Source organism: Manduca sexta, chromosome 28 (assembly GCF_014839805.1).
Source record: "Manduca sexta isolate Smith_Timp_Sample1 chromosome 28, JHU_Msex_v1.0, whole genome shotgun sequence".
NCBI lineage: Eukaryota > Metazoa > Arthropoda > Insecta > Lepidoptera > Sphingidae > Manduca > Manduca sexta.
In genome coordinates this window covers 7,833,017-7,852,737 of record NC_051142.1, presented here as the reverse complement: position 1 = coordinate 7,852,737, position 19,721 = coordinate 7,833,017, and the positions used below count along the sequence as shown (strand labels likewise).

Here is a 19,721-nt window from a genome sequence, read left to right as displayed (position 1 = left end):
AAATATAGGCTTCATTTTATTCCGAAAATATGTTCACAATGGCGGAGCCGCGAGCACAAGCTAGTGTACAATAAGTTTGAAAGTATTGTAATGATGTATCAATCATATCGCGCATAAATCATAACTCACCAATTAATTGAAAATAGAAAACCACAAATGAAGATAATATCATACATAATCGTTTTGATATAGCGTTACTAAAAGCAAGTCCCATACTTATCTTCCTGAAAATAACACTTAACAATAATCTACTCGAACTGTAGATATAAAATAAAAAGTATAAGTTTCGAATAAAATAAATATTAATAAAAAAATTGTTGAATCACAAGCAAATGATTGTACATTGCACGCTCATACAGACACAGAGTTTTTGAAGATACGCTCTTTACGCATTATTTTATTTAAAACAAATTGGTTGGTCATTTATCAAATTGATAACACTAAAACTCATGACTAACAATGACTTGATATAAAACGGAGCCATTACATACCATATTATTTATGCTTAATCTTTATATACAGAGTGCACTAAAACCGAAAATGATTTTTATATTAAAGTATGATAAAAATACAGGAATAAAAGCATACAGAAGTTTATAATTCTTTTTAAGTCGTACTGTGTACTTTTAGAACATTGTCTGTCTATATGACAAATGTTCAGCGGTTTCTGTGTTTACTTAGGAAAATATGCATATATTTTTACAATCTTTTGCTTTTTTTTTATTTCTTTGAATGACGAGACGAGCTTGTTGTTCGCCTGATGGTAAGCGATAAGACCGCCCATAAAAATTAGAAAAACCATCCAACGGCCTGAATTAAAAAGTATTTTTTGATATTCTACTGCGCTCGCCCTCCTGAAACATGAGATTTTAAGTCTTATTATGTCCAGTAGTTACACTGGATACAGTATCCTTCAAACCGGAACACAACAGTAACTACAAACTGGTGCTTCGCGGTATAACTATTTATACCGCGAAGCACCAGTCCGCATGAGTAGCTACCACCGCAATGTCTATACATTGCGGTAGTAGCTACTCATGTGGACTCTCACATATGAGAGACCTACCACCAGTATATATATTTATAACGTAAGACATATGAAGTCACGGGTAGAATGACTCTATGAGCACATTTGGAAGCTTTCACCGTTTTCTAGTTTTATTTGAGATAATGTAACTAGCGGGTGGTATTGAACCGAAAATAAAAAACTTGCTGAACATATTTTTTGAAATTAAATACGAATTTTCTGTTTTACTGGAATACATGATTAGTGATTAGGTAACTATTTAGTTTTGGCGATACGAAATTCTGTATGCATTTACGGATGAAAAAAAATATTTTATCAATATGAAGAACAAAATTTACTTTTTTGCAAATGTGGAATATTTTACCTACCACCAATTGAAAAAAAAAACAGGTTTTATACAATCAAAAATCGTTATTAAAAGGCTAACAGTACCTATAAATTATTAAAACAGCGAGCAATGATATCTTCATAGCATAATAATTGTTATTAGTGGTGTTGCTGACGATTAGATACAAAGCTGCGGCGTTTTATACAATATATTAGGAATTCAGCACCTTCTGGACTAGTTCGCCGTGCGGGGGCGATACACGCGCAATGAAATTCAAAAACTGAAGTGCATATTATCCCACAATTTATTTTTAGATAGTTAGTTAATTTAAATTACTCGTATATAATAAATTATAAATAAGATGGAAAACGGAGATAAAAAAACAACTGATGAAAACAAGGCAAAGGAAAGGAAACCAAACAATCCGAATATTTTATCCTCTCTATTTGTATGGTGGATGTGCCCAGTATTTTTAACTGGCAATAAAAGAGATTTGGAGGAAGAAGATCTTATTGTTCCGACAAATAAATACGATTCTGAGCAACTTGGGGCATATTTTGAAAGGTACGTACTTTTAAATAATGTACTTATAATGTTTAATGAAAAAATACCACTTTGTGCATTCATTGTTGGTCCCATCATACTCAGTGTTGTGTTAATAGTAATTAAATAAACTAATGGAACACATGTTATATTACAATATTAAAGAAGTACGTATATGCAAGTTGCGTGATATCTATGAATTTTGGTATCCATAAGAATTATAAAATAAATAATTCAATTATCAATAATTGAAATTAACTATTTACTTTCAATAATTACCGGTTTTAATAGTTGTTTTAAAGTATATCACACGCTGCGCAAAATTGTAATCGTTTAATTGTCATAGAATAGTTCAAAATATTTTGTGTAATTTGTTAAATAGTAATTTCATAATAGATAGACAAATACTTCAATGCGTTACTTATTTATATAAGTACGCGGTAAAAATAATTGGTATCCGCTTGTATTAAATGTTAAACACCTTGACAAATTATTTCAAAGGGCGTTCGTATTTTTAAGTTATCAGTATCAAGTAGTATTTAGTTAGCAGACATAATTAACGATATAACCGACGACTATAAGTTAAAGTTTTATAGATTAATAATAAATAGTGATCGACCCGTAGTCGACTCTCATGTCACACGCCCTCGTACGCGCAATTTGCGATAAAAAAAAATAAACATTGTTTTCGTATTTTAATTAGTCATCGACTCCAAGATTGGTAACCAGTTTATAGGTAACGTTAATATTTTTTTTTGTTTTTCAAAGTGTTTTAATTTTTTGTTATAAGTGTTTTCGTGTAGTAAAAATAGACTGTCTTGATGGCGTAGTTGGATTACGCTTACGGTACGACTATCGCGCTCAGGAGTCACACCTCATGCTATATAATTAAATATGTATGTATGTAAGTAGTACACTCAACCAAACTCAGCGCAAAAACACTACTAAAAACGTCATAAGAAAACTAATTATTCTAGTTACTTAAGTTTTAAAATCAGATTATTGAAGAGATTTTAAACAAAATTTATGGGACTAGTATGGAGATACATTCATTCGAATAAATAAATAATATTCCAAATCGATTCATAAATCATCAAGTAACAAATTTTATATATATATATATATATAGATATGTTTGGTACGATCTACGATATTTATAGGTAACTTTATCTTGTGAGTTGGTCAGCTAATGTTTAGAATTTGACTTTGTCAGCTAAAGCTATAAATCACAGCAGTTTCTCGTGCAAGTAACTATCTAGTAGCTGATAGCAGAGATGGCGCATGCCTCACTTAGTATTCTCAATTTTCATATAATCATCTTTCAAATTATTAGATCCGCAAAAATTTAATAATCATTGGGATCGCCGCACCTTAAACGCACGCCGCACGCAAACAATAATTATAATTATATCATTTACTGAAGGGTGTGAATGAACTTGTTCTTTTACCTTATCTCATTTATCTATTCAATCGTGTGTTATAAAGGCTGGCTACACACGGTCCGATAAAACCTTCGATAGTACCTCTGTGATATAACTATATATAAGGCCCCCCTATATGAAAATCCGTCTGATAACAATATTGCTTGGTGGCAGAAATAGGCATAACGGTGGTACCTACCTAGCCGGCCTCTTGTATACGAGACTAAAGTATTTATTGGATCGCGTGCGACCTGCTTACAACGTCAAGTTGATACATATTGCAAGTAAGAAGATAAATAACCTAACAATCAGTTACCATGTATAGTATAGTCTAAAGAATTCAACATGATATTGGTATACGCCAAGAAGAAAAATGAATAGAGCCACGTTATAGACATAGTTACCTACTTGTCTACATTAATATATTACTATATTTCCGTTTCCTTTTCTTCTATTTGTTTTCACGATTATGTATTTTCAAGTAGCCAGCTTCATATAATAGTAAATATTCTCAGATAAATAGGTACTTACTTTCAGCAATGATGAATAAAAATCGAATACTTGATGCAAATAATTATAATACATTCAACTTTACATGAGTATGAAATGTAACGATGTCGATTTTTGTAAAATAAGTACATAGTTTTAGAAGTCAGCTCAGGCAAGCTAGTTTTGGAAAGCAAGCCTTTCGGCTTTAAAAGAAAGGAATTAGGATCGGGAAAGGAGAAGTGGTTGGGACCTGGGACGACTTAGTTTGTTATTTATGTACCGTGTGCTCTTACTCATCATACAAAACGTAATTTATAACTTCACGTTAATATTGCATAAATGAGTAACATAAGTCCAGCTGAGCTGACCCATTCATGCTGTCAACAAATATCCCTACAAGAAAAAAAAACCTATAAAGCTTCGATTTCGATTTAAACTTAATATATTACTTTAATGCCATCGCAGTCGCTAACTGCTGTGGAGGTCCGTCTAGTGCGGTTCCAACCATAACCAAGACAAGTAACGTCTATCTAAATGTATTAATATATCCATACTATAAAGCTGAAGAGCTTGTTTGTTTGAACGTGCTAATCTCAAGGAATTACTGGTTTGGATTGAAAAAATATTCTAGTGTTAGATAGCCCATTTATTGAGAAAGACTATATGCTATATAATCAAAACGGTGAAAATTTATTTCTTCTGAGAGCTTTTGTTGCGTGCGCTGCGCTTAAAACGGTTAAAGTTACGGTAGGACGGAATTGTTACTCTTAAAAAAAACTAAAACATTATTTAAAAAAATCGCTTGCCGCATCTCTCTGCCTGTTTAGAAAAAAATGGTATGGAAATAATTTGGGATCCTATGAAGGACATAGGCTACTTGCTATTCCTGGAAAATACGTAGCGGGAATTTTATCCAGGAATACTCTATCACGCGGGCGAAGTCGCGAGAAGGAGCTATTTTAATTATAATTGTTACAGATATTGGCTAGAAGAATATGAACGTGCAACTAAAGAAAATAGGAAGCCATCATTATGGAAAGCGATGCGACGGGCGTACTGGTTGGCTTACATGCCTGGAGCTTTGTTCGTAGTAACCGGGGCTGTCTGTCGGTTTGTAATTCTTTTGTATATTACTAGACCACCCGAAATTAACACTATGCTGTGTATTCGCAGTACTTGATAAAACGGAATTTTCACCTCATCAAAAAATAAAATAAATAAAAATGTCAGTTAAGGAATTCGCCGTAAAATTTTTAACGTTAAATTACTTAAATATGAAAATTATGCGAGATAGTTTATAACAATATATTTTTGTTTAAATACAGAACAGTGCAACCTATGCTATTTGCCGAACTCCTATCTTACTGGTCAGTTGATAGCAACATGACTCGGTACGATGCTGGTTTCTATGCGCTAGCTATGTTGGGACTTAATTTTGTCGCCGTGATGTGCCAACACCACAATTCGTTATTCGTGGCGCGATTCGGATTGAAAATCAAAGTTGCGACATCCTCACTCATCTTCAGAAAAGTAAGTATCGTAGACTGTATCATGTTTGTAGAAAACGTAATCTGTATTTATGAATATTTTAATGTTGAGTAAGCATTGAATCATGTATGACTGCAATATTCTCGTTGGATCGGTGTCGTTTCTCATATACTGTATAGACGCACTGTCCTTATTATATGTAATTTATTCTTCTTGTAGTTGTTGCGGATGAGTCAAGTAGCTTCAGGAGACATCGCCGGTGGCAAACTAGTCAATTTGCTTTCAAATGACGTTGCAAGATTTGACTACGCTTTCATGTTTCTGCACAATCTCTGGGTGATTCCTATACAAGCAGCTGTTGTCCTTTATTTCTTATACGTAGCCGCAGGCTACGCTCCATTCGTCGGATTGTTTTTCGTTATTTTACTAATTCTTCCTCTACAAGGTATTTGAATACATCTTATGATTATTTTTTTTACAAGTCTACGAGGAGTTCAATTAATTATGGTTTTATATTACAGCTGCGTTAACGAAATTGACGGCTATTATTAGGCGAGACGTGGCACAGAAAACTGATAGAAGAATCAAATTGATGAGCGAAATCATAAACGGTATTCAGGTATGTACAAAAATACTCAGTTAACATTACTCTAGAATCATTAAGAGCTATCACGCACTATTGACTACTCTCCGGCCACTAGGTTGACGACGACAGTGATTTTTTCAGTTTAATATAGGAGTATACGCAACTTAGTCGCCGGGTGCCTGGCCGATTCGGACTATGTTTTGGTCGCCAAGCGACAGAGTGCTCGCGATCAGTCAGCAGGGCGTAGGAGTTCTAAACTTTAGCAAGTGATTAAACAATATAAAATGTAACGTTTCCATTTCGATACAAGTTATGATTGTAACATATAGCACTATATATAATAGCATTCATTTTTTATGTTCCAGGTCATAAAAATGTACGCTTGGGAAAACCTTTCCAATTAGTTGTGAAGGCAGCACGGGCGTTAGAAATGCGGGCCTTGAGAAAATCCATCTTCATCCGGAGTGTATTCCTTGGATTTATGCTGTTCACAGAACGCACTATACTGTTCGTCACAACGCTAACCCTTGTGCTCACCGGCAATATAATCACTGCAACATTGGTAAGTTTTCCAGGATATGCCATTTTGGTATATAAATAAGAACTAGATAATGCAAGCAATTATATATTAATATTTTTTCAGATATATCCTATACAACAATATTTTAGTATAATTCAAATGAACCTTACCATGATATTGCCTATAGCTATCGCTAGTTTTTCTGAAATGTTGGTGTCATTAGAACGTGTTCAAAGTTTCCTTGAAATGGGTAAGTTCTTTTATTTATGTACTTCATCTCATATTAGCTCAATTTTTTTAATAGTTTTATATGAATGTTCCAGTCCTTACATACATGTATTCATGATTTTCAGAGGAGAGAGAAGATTTGGCACGGACGCCGAAATCAAATGGTATTATAAATAGAATCACTTTTAATTCTAAAAATGGTAAAAATAAAGAAACGGATATAGTTATGCCACAAAGTTATTCAAAAAAAGATAATTTTATGAGAACACAGTCAATAGGTAAGTAACTTTATTTAAATCTCAATATATAAACGAACTTTAATAAACATTATTCTGAACTCTAGATTTTCCATTATATTGCGCTTGGGACGTTTGGTTTCAATTATTAAATGGGGTTGCTTAGAAGTTTGAGAAAATGCAATCCGGCTCTTGTGTGGATATTTGTAAATAGGGTTGTTAACTCATTTTGTAAATATACTTATAAAAAGTGTGTCTTACAAAATCCACGCAAAAATAAATGTTTTAAGGCTTGTTGGAAAGGTTTGGTGACGTCAGGGAATGTCATCGGCCATAACACTGCGTGCCTTTGCATTAGATAGCGCAATAATTCCACCACGCTCTCACTTTTGCTCACAACTATATTTCAAGAATTAATAACTCCTTTAATTTTTAACCAATATTGATGCTGATTTCATAAAAGAAATTCTTTTTCATGTTATTTTCTTTTACAAAACATAAAATAATGTACAAAATCAAACAAAGGAACTACCCTCCTGAGAGGCAATTCTTGTGCGCTTGGTCTCCACACCAAATGCATGCCCATACATGGGGTCATATTTGCTGCGACCCTATGCACACATCTCGTGTATACACACGAGATGTATATCATGGTTGCTAAGTTCACAGTGAGGACTATAAGGGTTCGTGAACATTTCCCCCCTCGTTCCCTTCCAACAATCCTAATAACTCCTACTCCTTCCTCTTCTCTTCCTTCCCTCTATCCACTCCCTTCTTCCTCTCGGGTCCTAAGACCGAGTAGCTGTATGCTGTCAGCAAACCTTCCGCTGGCGCCTGCAGTGATTGGTAAGGCCCATCAACCCATCATGGGACTGCCGTGGTTGCTAAGCCAGTGGATCGCTTGTACACCGTTAGCAGGGTACCCCCGGTGATAACCAAGGCAGTTCCCCAAAAAAAAAGGAAACTAACCTATTACTAAAACTATCAATGATTCTCTTTTTTACATTCTAGAACAAAATCCGCGCAGAGAGTCTCTCGCTGGCCAATATGCAATAGAACTGAATAGAATTAGCGCGTCGTGGACAACTTCTACGGACCCTGCTGATTTAACACTCAGAAACATAAGTTTACGATTAGGCGCTGGTAAACTCTGTGCCATCATTGGACCTGTCGGTTCTGGCAAAGTAAGAAAATAACGCACACTCTTTTAGAATATTGTTGGATTTAGCATAAATTTATCATTTTCTTTTTGTCATTTTAGTCGTCTATTCTTCAAGCTATCCTTAGAGAGTTACCTCTTTCTGAAGGCAATGTGAATATTAAAGGAAGGATTTCGTACGCCTGTCAAGAATCTTGGCTTTTCCCAGACACTGTGCGAGAAAATATTTTGTTTGGTCTGCCTTATGATGCCCGAAAGTATCAGGAGGTACGTAAATGATACACTGCAGTAAAAATGTAAATTATTTCATTTTTTTTATTATGTTTAACTTTTTCAGGTATGCAAAACTTGTTGTTTATTGCCAGATTTTAAGCAGTTTCCATATGGCGATCTTTCTTTAGTCGGCGAACGCGGAGTTTCGTTGTCAGGAGGACAAAGAGCTAGAATTAATCTAGCTAGGGCTATTTACCGGGAAGTGAGTATAAAAAAATTAAAGATTAAGTTACCTACATAATAAAGTGCGATTTATAATATGAGAATTATAATTACAGGCTGATATTTACTTACTAGATGATCCTTTGTCTGCTGTGGACGCAAATGTGGGAAGACAGTTATTTGACGGATGTATAAGAGGCTACCTAAAGGATCGTACGTGCATTCTTGTTACTCACCAGGTTCATTATGTGAAAGCTGCCGACGTCATTGTTGTGTTGAATGAAGTATGTGTTATCAAATATTATATAGTAGATATGGATAACATATGAACAAAATGTTTAATCACTTACACTTATTTATAGGGAAGAATAGAAAATATTGGAACGTACAATGAACTAATTGAGTCCGGAAAAGAGTTTTCTAAATTGTTATCAAATCAGGAAAGTGATAAAGATGATAATGATGCCAGCGAGGTAAGATACAGTTTCATTATCTGTAATCAATTTTAAAAACCGTAATTTGGATTTTGTTGTGTCATAATAATTGACAAACGTATATACATAGGATGTAAATTCCATTTCACCGTGATAGTACATATTTTAAATACGCAGTTCTTTGCTGGAAAGGCATACGGATGCGTTAATCAGTTCTACATACATTTTTATGTATAAAAGTTATCTGTTACTTAGGTAATAGTTTATTGTTGCTGTTTGTTCTGTAAGTCTTTCGACATTAAACCATTTTAGTGCATAGATAAATAATATTGATATGATAATGTCTCACCGAGTCATATGCAGTCATGTGGAATTATTAGTTCCAGGGAATTGTTAATTCAAGCTTTCTTTTTTAAATGTGCAACAAAATATTAAATGCTATTATTTTGGTGTTGGGCATATTACAATAATAATAAAGACTAAGCTCGAGTATGGATCTTTCTACTTTAGGGTAAAAGACCATCAATACAGCGAGGCATATCCAAGATCTCAACAAAGAGTGGAGATACACCGGAAGGTGAAAAAGCCCAGGTTTTAACGTCAGAAGAAAGAACTAAAGGAAACCTAAAATGGGAAGTGGTGTACAAATACCTGACATCCGTCGGCTCCTGGTTCATAGTGTTCTTGGCTTTACTGACGTTGTTGATAACACAAGCCTCTGCAACCATGGCTGACTACTGGCTTAGTTATTGGTAAGGCATTACTATAAATATTTCGTACAGGAAACTAAATGACACAATCGTTTATCCTATATTCCTATTGTTAAATCGTAGCTTACCAACACCTTACAATGAATAATATGTAAACTGACAATACTTTTAGGACCAACCAGGTGGATCAATACGAGCAATCTTTAGGTGAAGGAGAGGAGCCTGGTACGTTTTTTTTTAAATATAATGTTTGCACAAATTTGCTTCACAGTAGTAGAGTGTTAGCATATGCTAAGCTATATAGCTTCCTGGGTCTAGTGGCACCATATGAATTACACATGGTGTGTACTGAGAGGTTTAAGATAATTTGAATTTAAAACGTTTTCTAAGATTATAATTAAAATTTCTAAGGAGTATAGCAATAACATTTTAAATCTTAAACTCATATTCAAGGTTTAGGTTTAACTCATATTTATGCGGCGATATCCTAGTTGGTTGTGGAACGGACTGTGGATACGAATGTCCGCAGGTCCAAATCCCAAGGGCACACAATTTCAGAAATTCAATCTTACGTTATTTAGGTCTTTAAGAGGTAAGGCCACAGTTGTAGACTTTATAGTATATAATCAAATAAAATATATGTTTAAGTATTTAAAAAAGCGATAGCCTAGTTGGGTGTGGAACGGACTGCCGAGACGAATGTCCGCAGGTTCAAATCCCAAGGGCACACACCTCTGACTTTTCTAAATAAATATGTGTGTATTCTTTGTGAATAATCGCTTGCTTTATCGGTGAAGGAAAACATCGTGAGAAAACCTGCACACCTGTGAAATTCTCCATTAGGAATTTTCGAGGGTGTGTGAAGTCTACTAATCCGCACTAGGCCAGCGTGGTGGACTAAGGCCTATTCCCTCTCAGTCATAGAGGAGGCCCGCGCCCAACAGTGGGACAGTATATAATATAGGGCTGATATTATATTACACTATATTCAAGGTTTATTTATTCCAACCAATGGTTTATTCGAAAAGTCCTTTGCATTTTTTTACACCAATACTAAACTATTTTGTATTTTCCAGATTCGGGTTTGGGTATTGTAATGGGATCTCTAACTACTGGCCAATATCTAATTGTGTATGGGAGTGTAGTAATAGGACTTATTGTTATATCGCATATTAGAATTCTAAATTTTGTAATAATGACAATGAAAGCATCGGAAAACCTTCACAACACAGTATACAAGAAACTAATTATATCAGTTATGAGATTTTTTGACACCAATCCTTCTGGTAAGTAATAGTATTATTTTACTTGACGAAATTAATATTATTAATAATCATGTTGACATGAAATTCAATTTTTAGGGAAAATCAGAATTAGATTATATAATACTTCCTAGCATCGCCCTTTTTTGCCATGAGTACAAACGCGTTATCGCTATCATCACTAGGGAAATAAGTGGAGCGGTAATGTTGACGTCAAGTATGGCGTCATTCGAGCGAGCGTGGGGCCGAGTCCTTAAAACTGCACACCCTATACCGGCAAAGTGACCAAAACTCGCGGAGACCTTCACGCCGAAGGTATTACACGGCTCGGGATATCCTGCGGCGCTAAGATAAATGCGTGGGACCGTCCGTTAGGGACTCTAAGGGCTCACGTACTCAAAGGCACTGTACCCTATGGCGGTTCATCTCAAAAAGTAGAGGCTAAAAGGAGCCCCCATACTCTGAACGACTCCATAGCGTTTACGACAACGTGAGGCCAACTACTCGCATTGCCGTCCGTTTCGGTATTGTTTAATGTAATAAAGCAACGAAGAGTCCTCCGTAGCTCGCCCCGCGTCACTCTTAAGGTACCAATTAGTGGCCTCAAACAACAAGCGGTACCGTGGCGGAAATCTTTAAATGCCCCTGATCCACAGGGCACAAAAACTATTGGCTTGACGCAACTGATAACAAACAAAATATCGCAAGACGCTAAGTACCCCCAACGTAGGGCGCCCGTCCACCGCAGTAACTGAAATTTATTTGTATGACTTGCACAAAATGCAATTGTCATTTTGACGTCACGCGCTGGCGATATTTTCGTCGAAAGATAATAACTTTTATGCCATTTTTTTTGTAATATGCAATAAATGTAAAGTATTTGCAAGATAAGTTTGCTAAGGGCATCAAGCTTCATTAAGAATCGTACGCAATTATTGCTTAAAAACTACCCCGTCCGAACATATTATGTGATTGAGAGGCAATTCTTGCCCTTTTTGACATATACGAGTCTTTTGAAAGAAACTCAAAAAACAATTTTATTGGCAGGAATAATTGCTCCGACTAAATTAAAGGTCTAATACTATTAATATTCAGTTCTGATCAATAATTTAACCTAATAGGTAATTGCTAGTTCTAATTTTGGAGTCGGACACTGATTTTAAACAGTACTTTCATACATTTGTTATTTAAGAAGCTTACCTAGTAGTTTTGATACCTGTTAGGTTATATTATTTTTTTGTTTTTAGTGGGTTTTGAAGGCGGTTTAATTTTTTGTATTTTTTTTTATTCTTTGCTTTTTTGTGTTGGTAAATAATTGTCTGTCTCGATGGCATCGTTGTGTTGCATTCACGGTTCGACTATGGAACTGATAAGTTACACCTCTGCACACCCCTAAAAAGGGTAAAAGGTGTGATGCTTTATATATGTATGAATGTATGAAGTAGACTCAACCAAACCCAATGCAAAAACAAAACTTAAAACGTCACTAGAAAGCAAGTTTCGTAGGACGTTTACTTGGACGACATCATTATTCTGTTTTTTTTTTATTTTAATTTAATTTTACAAATCGGTTCATAAATGACCGAGTTGTGAGGCAACAAGCACTAAAAAAAATACACGTCAAATTGATAACCTCCTCCTTTTTTTGAAGTCGATTAAAAACATTTACTAGCAATTTGTACCAAATATTAATATTCAAATATAATATATAGTCAAAATAGCTTTATTTTTACTTCCCAAATACTTGGGTATTTAAGTACATACGTATTTCTTCACAATATATGTATTTTGTATAAGTTAGTTAAAGTGTAAAAATGTATTTACCCACATTTTCTGTGGGATTTCCTACATCAATATGTTGATTTTAATATTCTTTTCTAGGTCGAGTGTTGAATCGATTCTCCAAAGATTTGGGCGCTATGGACGAGTTCCTGCCGCGTAGCATTTTGGAAACAGTACAAATGTATTTGTCAATGACAAGTATTCTTGTTTTGAATGCCATTGCTTTACCCTGGACGCTAATACCCACCGTCATATTAATGATTATATTTATTTTCTTCTTAAAATGGTACCTGAATGCTGCACAGGCTGTAAAAAGATTAGAAGGAACGAGTAAGTAATTATATTATTGATCATGAAATTACGTATAGCCCTAACTATATTTTATAATATATGTCCGCCACCTTGGTCTATCGACAGTATATATAGGTTGTGGAAAAAAAGGGAGGGTTAAGGTTCAGCAACAAGCCTCCGAATCGTTTGGCACATGTAGTCTATTGGGGGTAGTGATAGCTTAGTACTTGATCGTTTGGAATCTTTTCGACGTAACAACCTTGTTTAGGAATTATTATTTTTCAGATTTTATGATTAAATTTAAAACTTTTGAAAAGTAATATATACTTGAATCCTTTCCAGTAGTAAGGGAGGCCAGTGACCAACAGTGGAATAGTATATAATACGGGGTTATTTTTGGTATCGGGTATTCCTGCATTGCATTAAAAACTTATTTCTATCAAATATATTATATTCTTTTGTGGCTTTCTAGCATTTAATTTTCTACACTACTAATTACACAGTTTCCCATGAACAGTGCATAAAAACTTCCAACAAACATACTATCAAGTTTATGTATTATACGGTACACTTTAAAAACCCTGTATTGCAATAAATAAAATTGTTTATTTTTTTCCGGTAAACAGCAAAAAGTCCTGTGTTTGGTATGATTAATTCAACATTATCAGGATTATCAACTATAAGAAGTTCAAACTCTCAAAACAGACTGCTCAATATGTTTGATAGTGCACAGGTGAGGATGCTACTTATTAGATTCTAGGCTTGCAGCTTTATGCACATGCTTCTTTTTATTTAATGTGCAATCTCCATATTCAAAAGAACGTTGGCCTTGTTGACTTATATTTTCCAATCTGTATTGTATTATTCATCTGTTCGGGGAAAAATATCCTTAAGTAATTTAAGTATTTTTAATTTCAGAATCTCCACTCGAGTGCGTTTTATACATTTGTCGGTGGTGCAAACGCATTTGGTTTGTATTTGGACGCACTCTGCCTCGTATACCTCGGTATTATATTGGGTATCTTCCTTGGGATTGACTTTAGTAAGTATTTTGTATTTTTATCGTGTATCGTTTGGCTGTAGCCTGTTTTTTGCAGTACCACTTCTATAGTGGAACACTAGATAAAATACCTTAATTAATCTTTATAAACACATCGCAAAAACTTTAATAATTTGATATTTTCAGGTACCATTATTCCTGTCGGCAGCGTGGGGTTAGCCGTGAGTCAATCGATGATTCTAACAATGATGCTTCAAATGGCTGCTCGCTTCACTGCCGACTTTTTGGGACAAATGACCGCTGTTGAGAGAGTGTTGGAATACACTCATTTACCTACGGAAGACAATATGGATGACGGTCGTGAGTTATATATCATTTTGTATTTTATTTCCTATGAGACTTTTTATAGTAAATACATAATATACCTACTTAGTGTAAAGTCTAGCAACTCGCATTTGATCACAGTAATGAAGCAGTCTCAGCAGTGAGTGATATCCCTAGACATTTACTTTGAACTCGCTACTATCCGTTTGTTGCGTTGTTGCAAGTAGTCACATAGGTTTATTATCGTAATTTAAATTTAATTTACAGCTATCAAGCCTGCTGATCATTGGCCGCCAAAAGGAAAAATTGAGTTTAGAAATGTGTTCTTAAACTACGGACCTGAAGATCCTTCCGTTTTGAAAAACTTAAACTTTGAAATCCAGGAAGGTTGGAAGGTTGGTAATCGAATTAAATATATGCACCAACCTTACTGCTAATCTAGACAAACTGATTTTCTCAAATTTAATATTTCGTTAGATTATAAAAAATTCTCTAGGACTGGGTTAGAAGTAAGTCATGTTACAGATGCGCCATTTAAGTGTGTAGTGTGTAGTGTGTAAAGTAAATCGTACAATTATTTACTTTACAAATTGTGTTGACGGTTTACCACCACATTACTATTTACCGGTAACACATTGACGATAGTTTAAAAATAAATAGATGCATATTACAACTTTGCTTTTAAAGACATTACAACAACATAGTACATACCTGCCGTTATTGAAATAAAAATATGTTTTACAGCATAGTACGTGAGACTGTCATTATTAGATCCATAAGTGTGAGAGTATGTGTCTATATTACTTACTAAAAATAAATAAAAAAAAATAATGGTCGTGTACAATACGGGATTAACGTCATGTATGTACCTACATAGTCTAACCCGGATCAACAGTTTAAATTACTTTACGTTTATTACTAAATCTCTAATATTTGTATATGCAATAAGTCGTTGAGGTATAATTTAAACTTTCAGGTGGGTGTTGTAGGAAGAACCGGTGCTGGAAAATCTTCGTTAATATCAGCGCTATTCAGATTGTATAATATTCAAGGATCAATCACAATAGACGGACTCGATACTGACGGCATTGCTAAAGCGGTAAATTATAATATTAACAATTCTAGATAAGTTTTCATTTACCGCACTTGTGACTAAAACTAAATTTTACAAACAGCGGCTGCGGTCGAAGATATCCATCATCCCTCAAGAGCCGGTGCTGTTCTCGGCTACTCTGCGATACAATTTGGATCCGTTTAACAGCTACAGTGACGACGAAATTTGGCGGGCTTTGGAACAGGTATAAAAAATAAGTTCCCATTAAATGTACCTACACATGAAATAATATCGAGTGCATTTCGTAAAGATGATATGAAAATAAATAGGTTGTTAAACTTACTAATTTGTCTAGGTTGAACTTAAAGAAGTGGTACCCGCACTAGATTACAAAGTTACCGAAGGAGGCAGTAATTTCTCCATGGGACAGCGTCAGTTGGTGTGTCTGGCTCGGGCGATACTGCGGTCGAATAAGATCCTTGTGATGGATGAAGCTACTGCTAATGTTGATCCTCAGTAAGTAATGTTATATGTTCATTTATAATGTTTATAGTATTTCGCGTGTTTATAGGCAACAGTGATCACATATCGACAAGAGATCCGCAAGCTCCTTTATCCCTTCGTATTGTACACCTATAAACTGTACCTACTACAAACCTGCCTACTATAAAATCACAATAAAATTTGTGTTTCAACATCTCATAATATTTCTTACTGTTAAGTTATTGTTTTTATTGATTATCTAATTAGTTATCTTTAATCTACTTTTCCATGTAATAAACTAACATTTAGAGGCTTATGAGTGGACGTATAAAAAACTCCACGAACGCAGTGGCAAAGCCCGCTGAGTTTTTAATTTATTGTTAAACTAAAATAAATCTTATTACTTTAAAACCAATTGCTGTTCTCTTCTAGAACGGACGCGTTAATTCAGAAGACGATACGTCGCCAGTTCGCGACGTGCACAGTGATCACGATCGCGCATCGACTGAACACAATCATGGACTCGGACCGCGTGCTGGTCATGGACAAGGGATCCGTTGTGGAGTTCGATCACCCTCACATTCTACTCAGTGACCCCAACAGCAGTTTCAGCTCTATGGTACGCGAGACTGGAGAAAGCATGACTAGAGTACTCAAAGATGTTGCCAAAAATAAATATTTAAGTGATTATCCTGATGCAGAAAAATAAGTTAATGTTGTGAATTGTGATAATTAAATTATTTAAGATAAAGATTATTTTTTTATTTATATAATGTCCACTACTGGGCAGTGGCCTTTTAAGCTACCGAGACTTAGTTTAGCCTAGCCTTAGTCCATCATGCAAGCTTTGTGCGTATTGGCAAATTTCCATACCTGCGAAATTCTTATGCGGGATTCTAAGGTAAATTGGTATTCTCATGATGTTTTGTTTTACTGGTAAGCGATATATAATTGCTAAAATATACTCTCACTATTATGGTAGAAGTTCGTGGTTGGGGGCTATTTTTTATTAAGCCATTTTAAATGTAATATCTATTGATAAAATTATCGACAGCGTTTTGTCTATACCCGTACCTAAAAAAACTTCCTACATTTCTTCTTGAACTGTGCGTATTATAGAAAAATTCTAGATATAAATAACAAATGTATAAAAATAATTTTATATTTAAATAAGTTACAGACTGCAAAATTGTTAATCAGTATATCTGTTCTGTTAAATCAATTTTTGGGTTTTTAGTGGTTTTGAAGGCGGTTTAGTTATGTATTGTATGCGCGCACGGAGTTTGTACCAAAACATACTGTTTATCCTAAAAGCATTATGAAATGTGTTCAGCTTAATCATGCGTTATTTATTTAGAGTCTTTATAATTATTATCGTTGTTACATTGAATATAAATCATATCCGAAGCTGATAATCTTGAAGGAAGGACATGTTATTGCGTACTAATTACTAGTAACTAAAAACGATGGTTGGACGCATTGCTTTAGCGCTTGATTAGGTATATTCAGTTCACTCTTTATACGCTGAGGTCGAATTGCTTTTGACAGCGACCATATAACCTCTAGACTCCAAATATCCAATATTTTTCTTTAAATTAGTTGTATGAACTACCTAAGGTTTGAGGAACTGGGGTACTACGTTACTGTTGGATTTGCTAATATATGTTTTCGCATTATGTGAAACATAGGGATTGAACAACTTAAATTAAAACACGATATTACTTTTTATAAGATGTTATAGCAGTATATTACTATTTATTAAATCAACATCTTTGTTACAACGTTAACATAATATACCCAAAAATAATTCAGTAAAAGCACAAAAGAAACGAAAAATCTGTCACGATAATTATTATTATTATATGTATGCTAATATGAAATATAATCAAACATAATATAATTGAAATACTTACACGATCGAATTTTTATCACAGTGGCGACCTTGAAGGACGGGGGGGGGGGGGGGATATCGAACAATTAACGGAACCTCGCGCGACCTCTAACTAAAGACCTTTTGTAGGGCACCACCCATTATCATTATCATTACGATCTTAAGCATCGTATCTACGGAGTTATTAAAATCGGGTGCCTCTTTACTATTACTCTCATTTATTACTGGGCGTGTTCTTACGTTGTATGTAACTATCTCTTTTTGCATTAAAAAGGCGTCGTGCAACACACAAAACACGCATTCATGTCCAGTGATACAGTTCACGCGCCTACATTCAGAGAATCACGCGACACCGCGCGTGGGTTCGGGGCAAGGCGCAAGGTATGGCACACAGTAGTATTATCACCACCCCGAGCTGCAGTAAATGCTGACCCTGGGCCACCGCGCATTTGTGCGAAAAGATCTGCATGATGATGCCAATCTACATCCCTGCAACCACGCGCGTGTGGCGGGGTAGTGTGTAAATCGCCTTAATACAATACAAAAGTTATGAAAACAAATCAAATCCATCTACTTATTTTTTATTTCATCGATAACACTATCAATAAATACTTTTGGTGAATCATCATCATGAAATCATCATTTATAATGCTGAACAATCAATCGAAAGAGATAGTGTAAAATATGCTTTGGTCGGTAAGAGATGCAAATATATTAAGTTTGCATGGGTCTCAAACTTTTTTTTATTGCTCTGAATTAAATATTGTTTGGTATTCTTCTGCGCTCGCCATCCTGATGTTAAGTCTCATTACGTATGTCGAGTACTTACACTGGCTACAATGTCCTTCAAACTGGAACACAACACACAACAATGAGTAGGTCGCGATTTTTCCGCAAGTATGTACGTTCTGACAAAAAACCAGTTAATATAAAATTAACCCTATATCCCAACCCCCATATACCCAAAGTGGACTAAAAGTCGACTGTAAACATTCATTCCTTCTTGAGCTGTCAAAAAAAATATAAAATTGATGTTTACTTCTTGTTCGGCTGCTATTTTTTAAAGACGCTTATTCGACTCGCAAAGCGTAGATACCAGTACGAACAGTAACGTGTGACCATTGTCAAAAATGTTTGTGCGGAACATAGCGAAATTATGTGGCGGCTACTTACGAGCAACTGTAAGATAAGTTAGCATTCAAAGCGCGAGTCGCTTGTCAATAGTCTCGTGGACGAAGGGCCTCAGACATAAGATTTCAAGTCTCGTAATGTGCCACAATATTTTTCAAATGGAAACACAATAGTGATTGTATACTGCTGCTTACGGTAGAAATAGACAATGCGGTAGAAACTGAACAGATTCTTACACACATGATTTCTATGGACCTACTAAAATTGTTCGAACATATAAATCTTGCTGATGTCTGTGCATTAAAGATATCGAAGAAAAACAATTACGGGAATCTTTATTAGAGCAACAGAGCTAAATAAAAGTTTATAGAATTTTTACCTGTCTATCTGCTTGTATGTGTGTACACGCATCACACGAAAACTACTGCATGGGATTCAATGCATTTTTAATTAATGTGTTGCTAGGAGTATAACTTAAAATATAGGCTTATTTTATCCCGAAAATATGTCACGGTGGCGGAGTCGCGAGCAATAGCTAGTGTACAATAAGTTTGAAAGTATTGTAATGTTGCATCAATCATATTTCGCATAAGTCATAACTCACCAATTCATTAAAAAGACAAAAGCGCACATGAGTATATTACATAAATAATAAAGCGCATTGTAATGACGACATTATTGCATATAGATAGACACATCTGATTAAGTATAACGTGCTGAAGTTGAATCACAAGCGAACTTTGTACATTGACGCTCAAACAGACATAGAGTTTTTGACGACACGCTCTTTATGTATTATTTTGTTTGATACAAATTAGATTGTCACTTATCAAATTGATAATACTTAAACTCATGACTAATAACACAATGACAGTGCAAGTATCAAATACGTTATTATT

The 19,721-nt window shown here is 34.9% G+C and overlaps 1 protein-coding gene across 1 annotated transcript; it reads left to right on the top strand.

The window, feature by feature from the left end:
• The first annotated feature begins 1,507 nt into the window (after window positions 1-1,507).
• On the top strand, window positions 1,508-16,551 carry LOC115450646 (multidrug resistance-associated protein 4). The gene is given in 26 exon segments (XM_037444612.1): window positions 1,508-1,919; window positions 4,787-4,918; window positions 5,134-5,338; window positions 5,516-5,741; window positions 5,818-5,915; window positions 6,248-6,266; window positions 6,269-6,444; window positions 6,526-6,652; window positions 6,756-6,908; window positions 7,878-8,050; window positions 8,128-8,292; window positions 8,363-8,500; window positions 8,577-8,744; window positions 8,823-8,933; window positions 9,405-9,646; window positions 9,777-9,829; window positions 10,681-10,890; window positions 12,748-12,978; window positions 13,566-13,672; window positions 13,858-13,981; window positions 14,126-14,299; window positions 14,531-14,658; window positions 15,240-15,362; window positions 15,439-15,561; window positions 15,673-15,833; window positions 16,233-16,551. Coding segments are annotated over 26 exon segments (4,047 nt in total). The 5' UTR covers window positions 1,508-1,716; the 3' UTR covers window positions 16,510-16,551.
• Window positions 16,552-19,721: the final 3,170 nt, after the last annotated feature.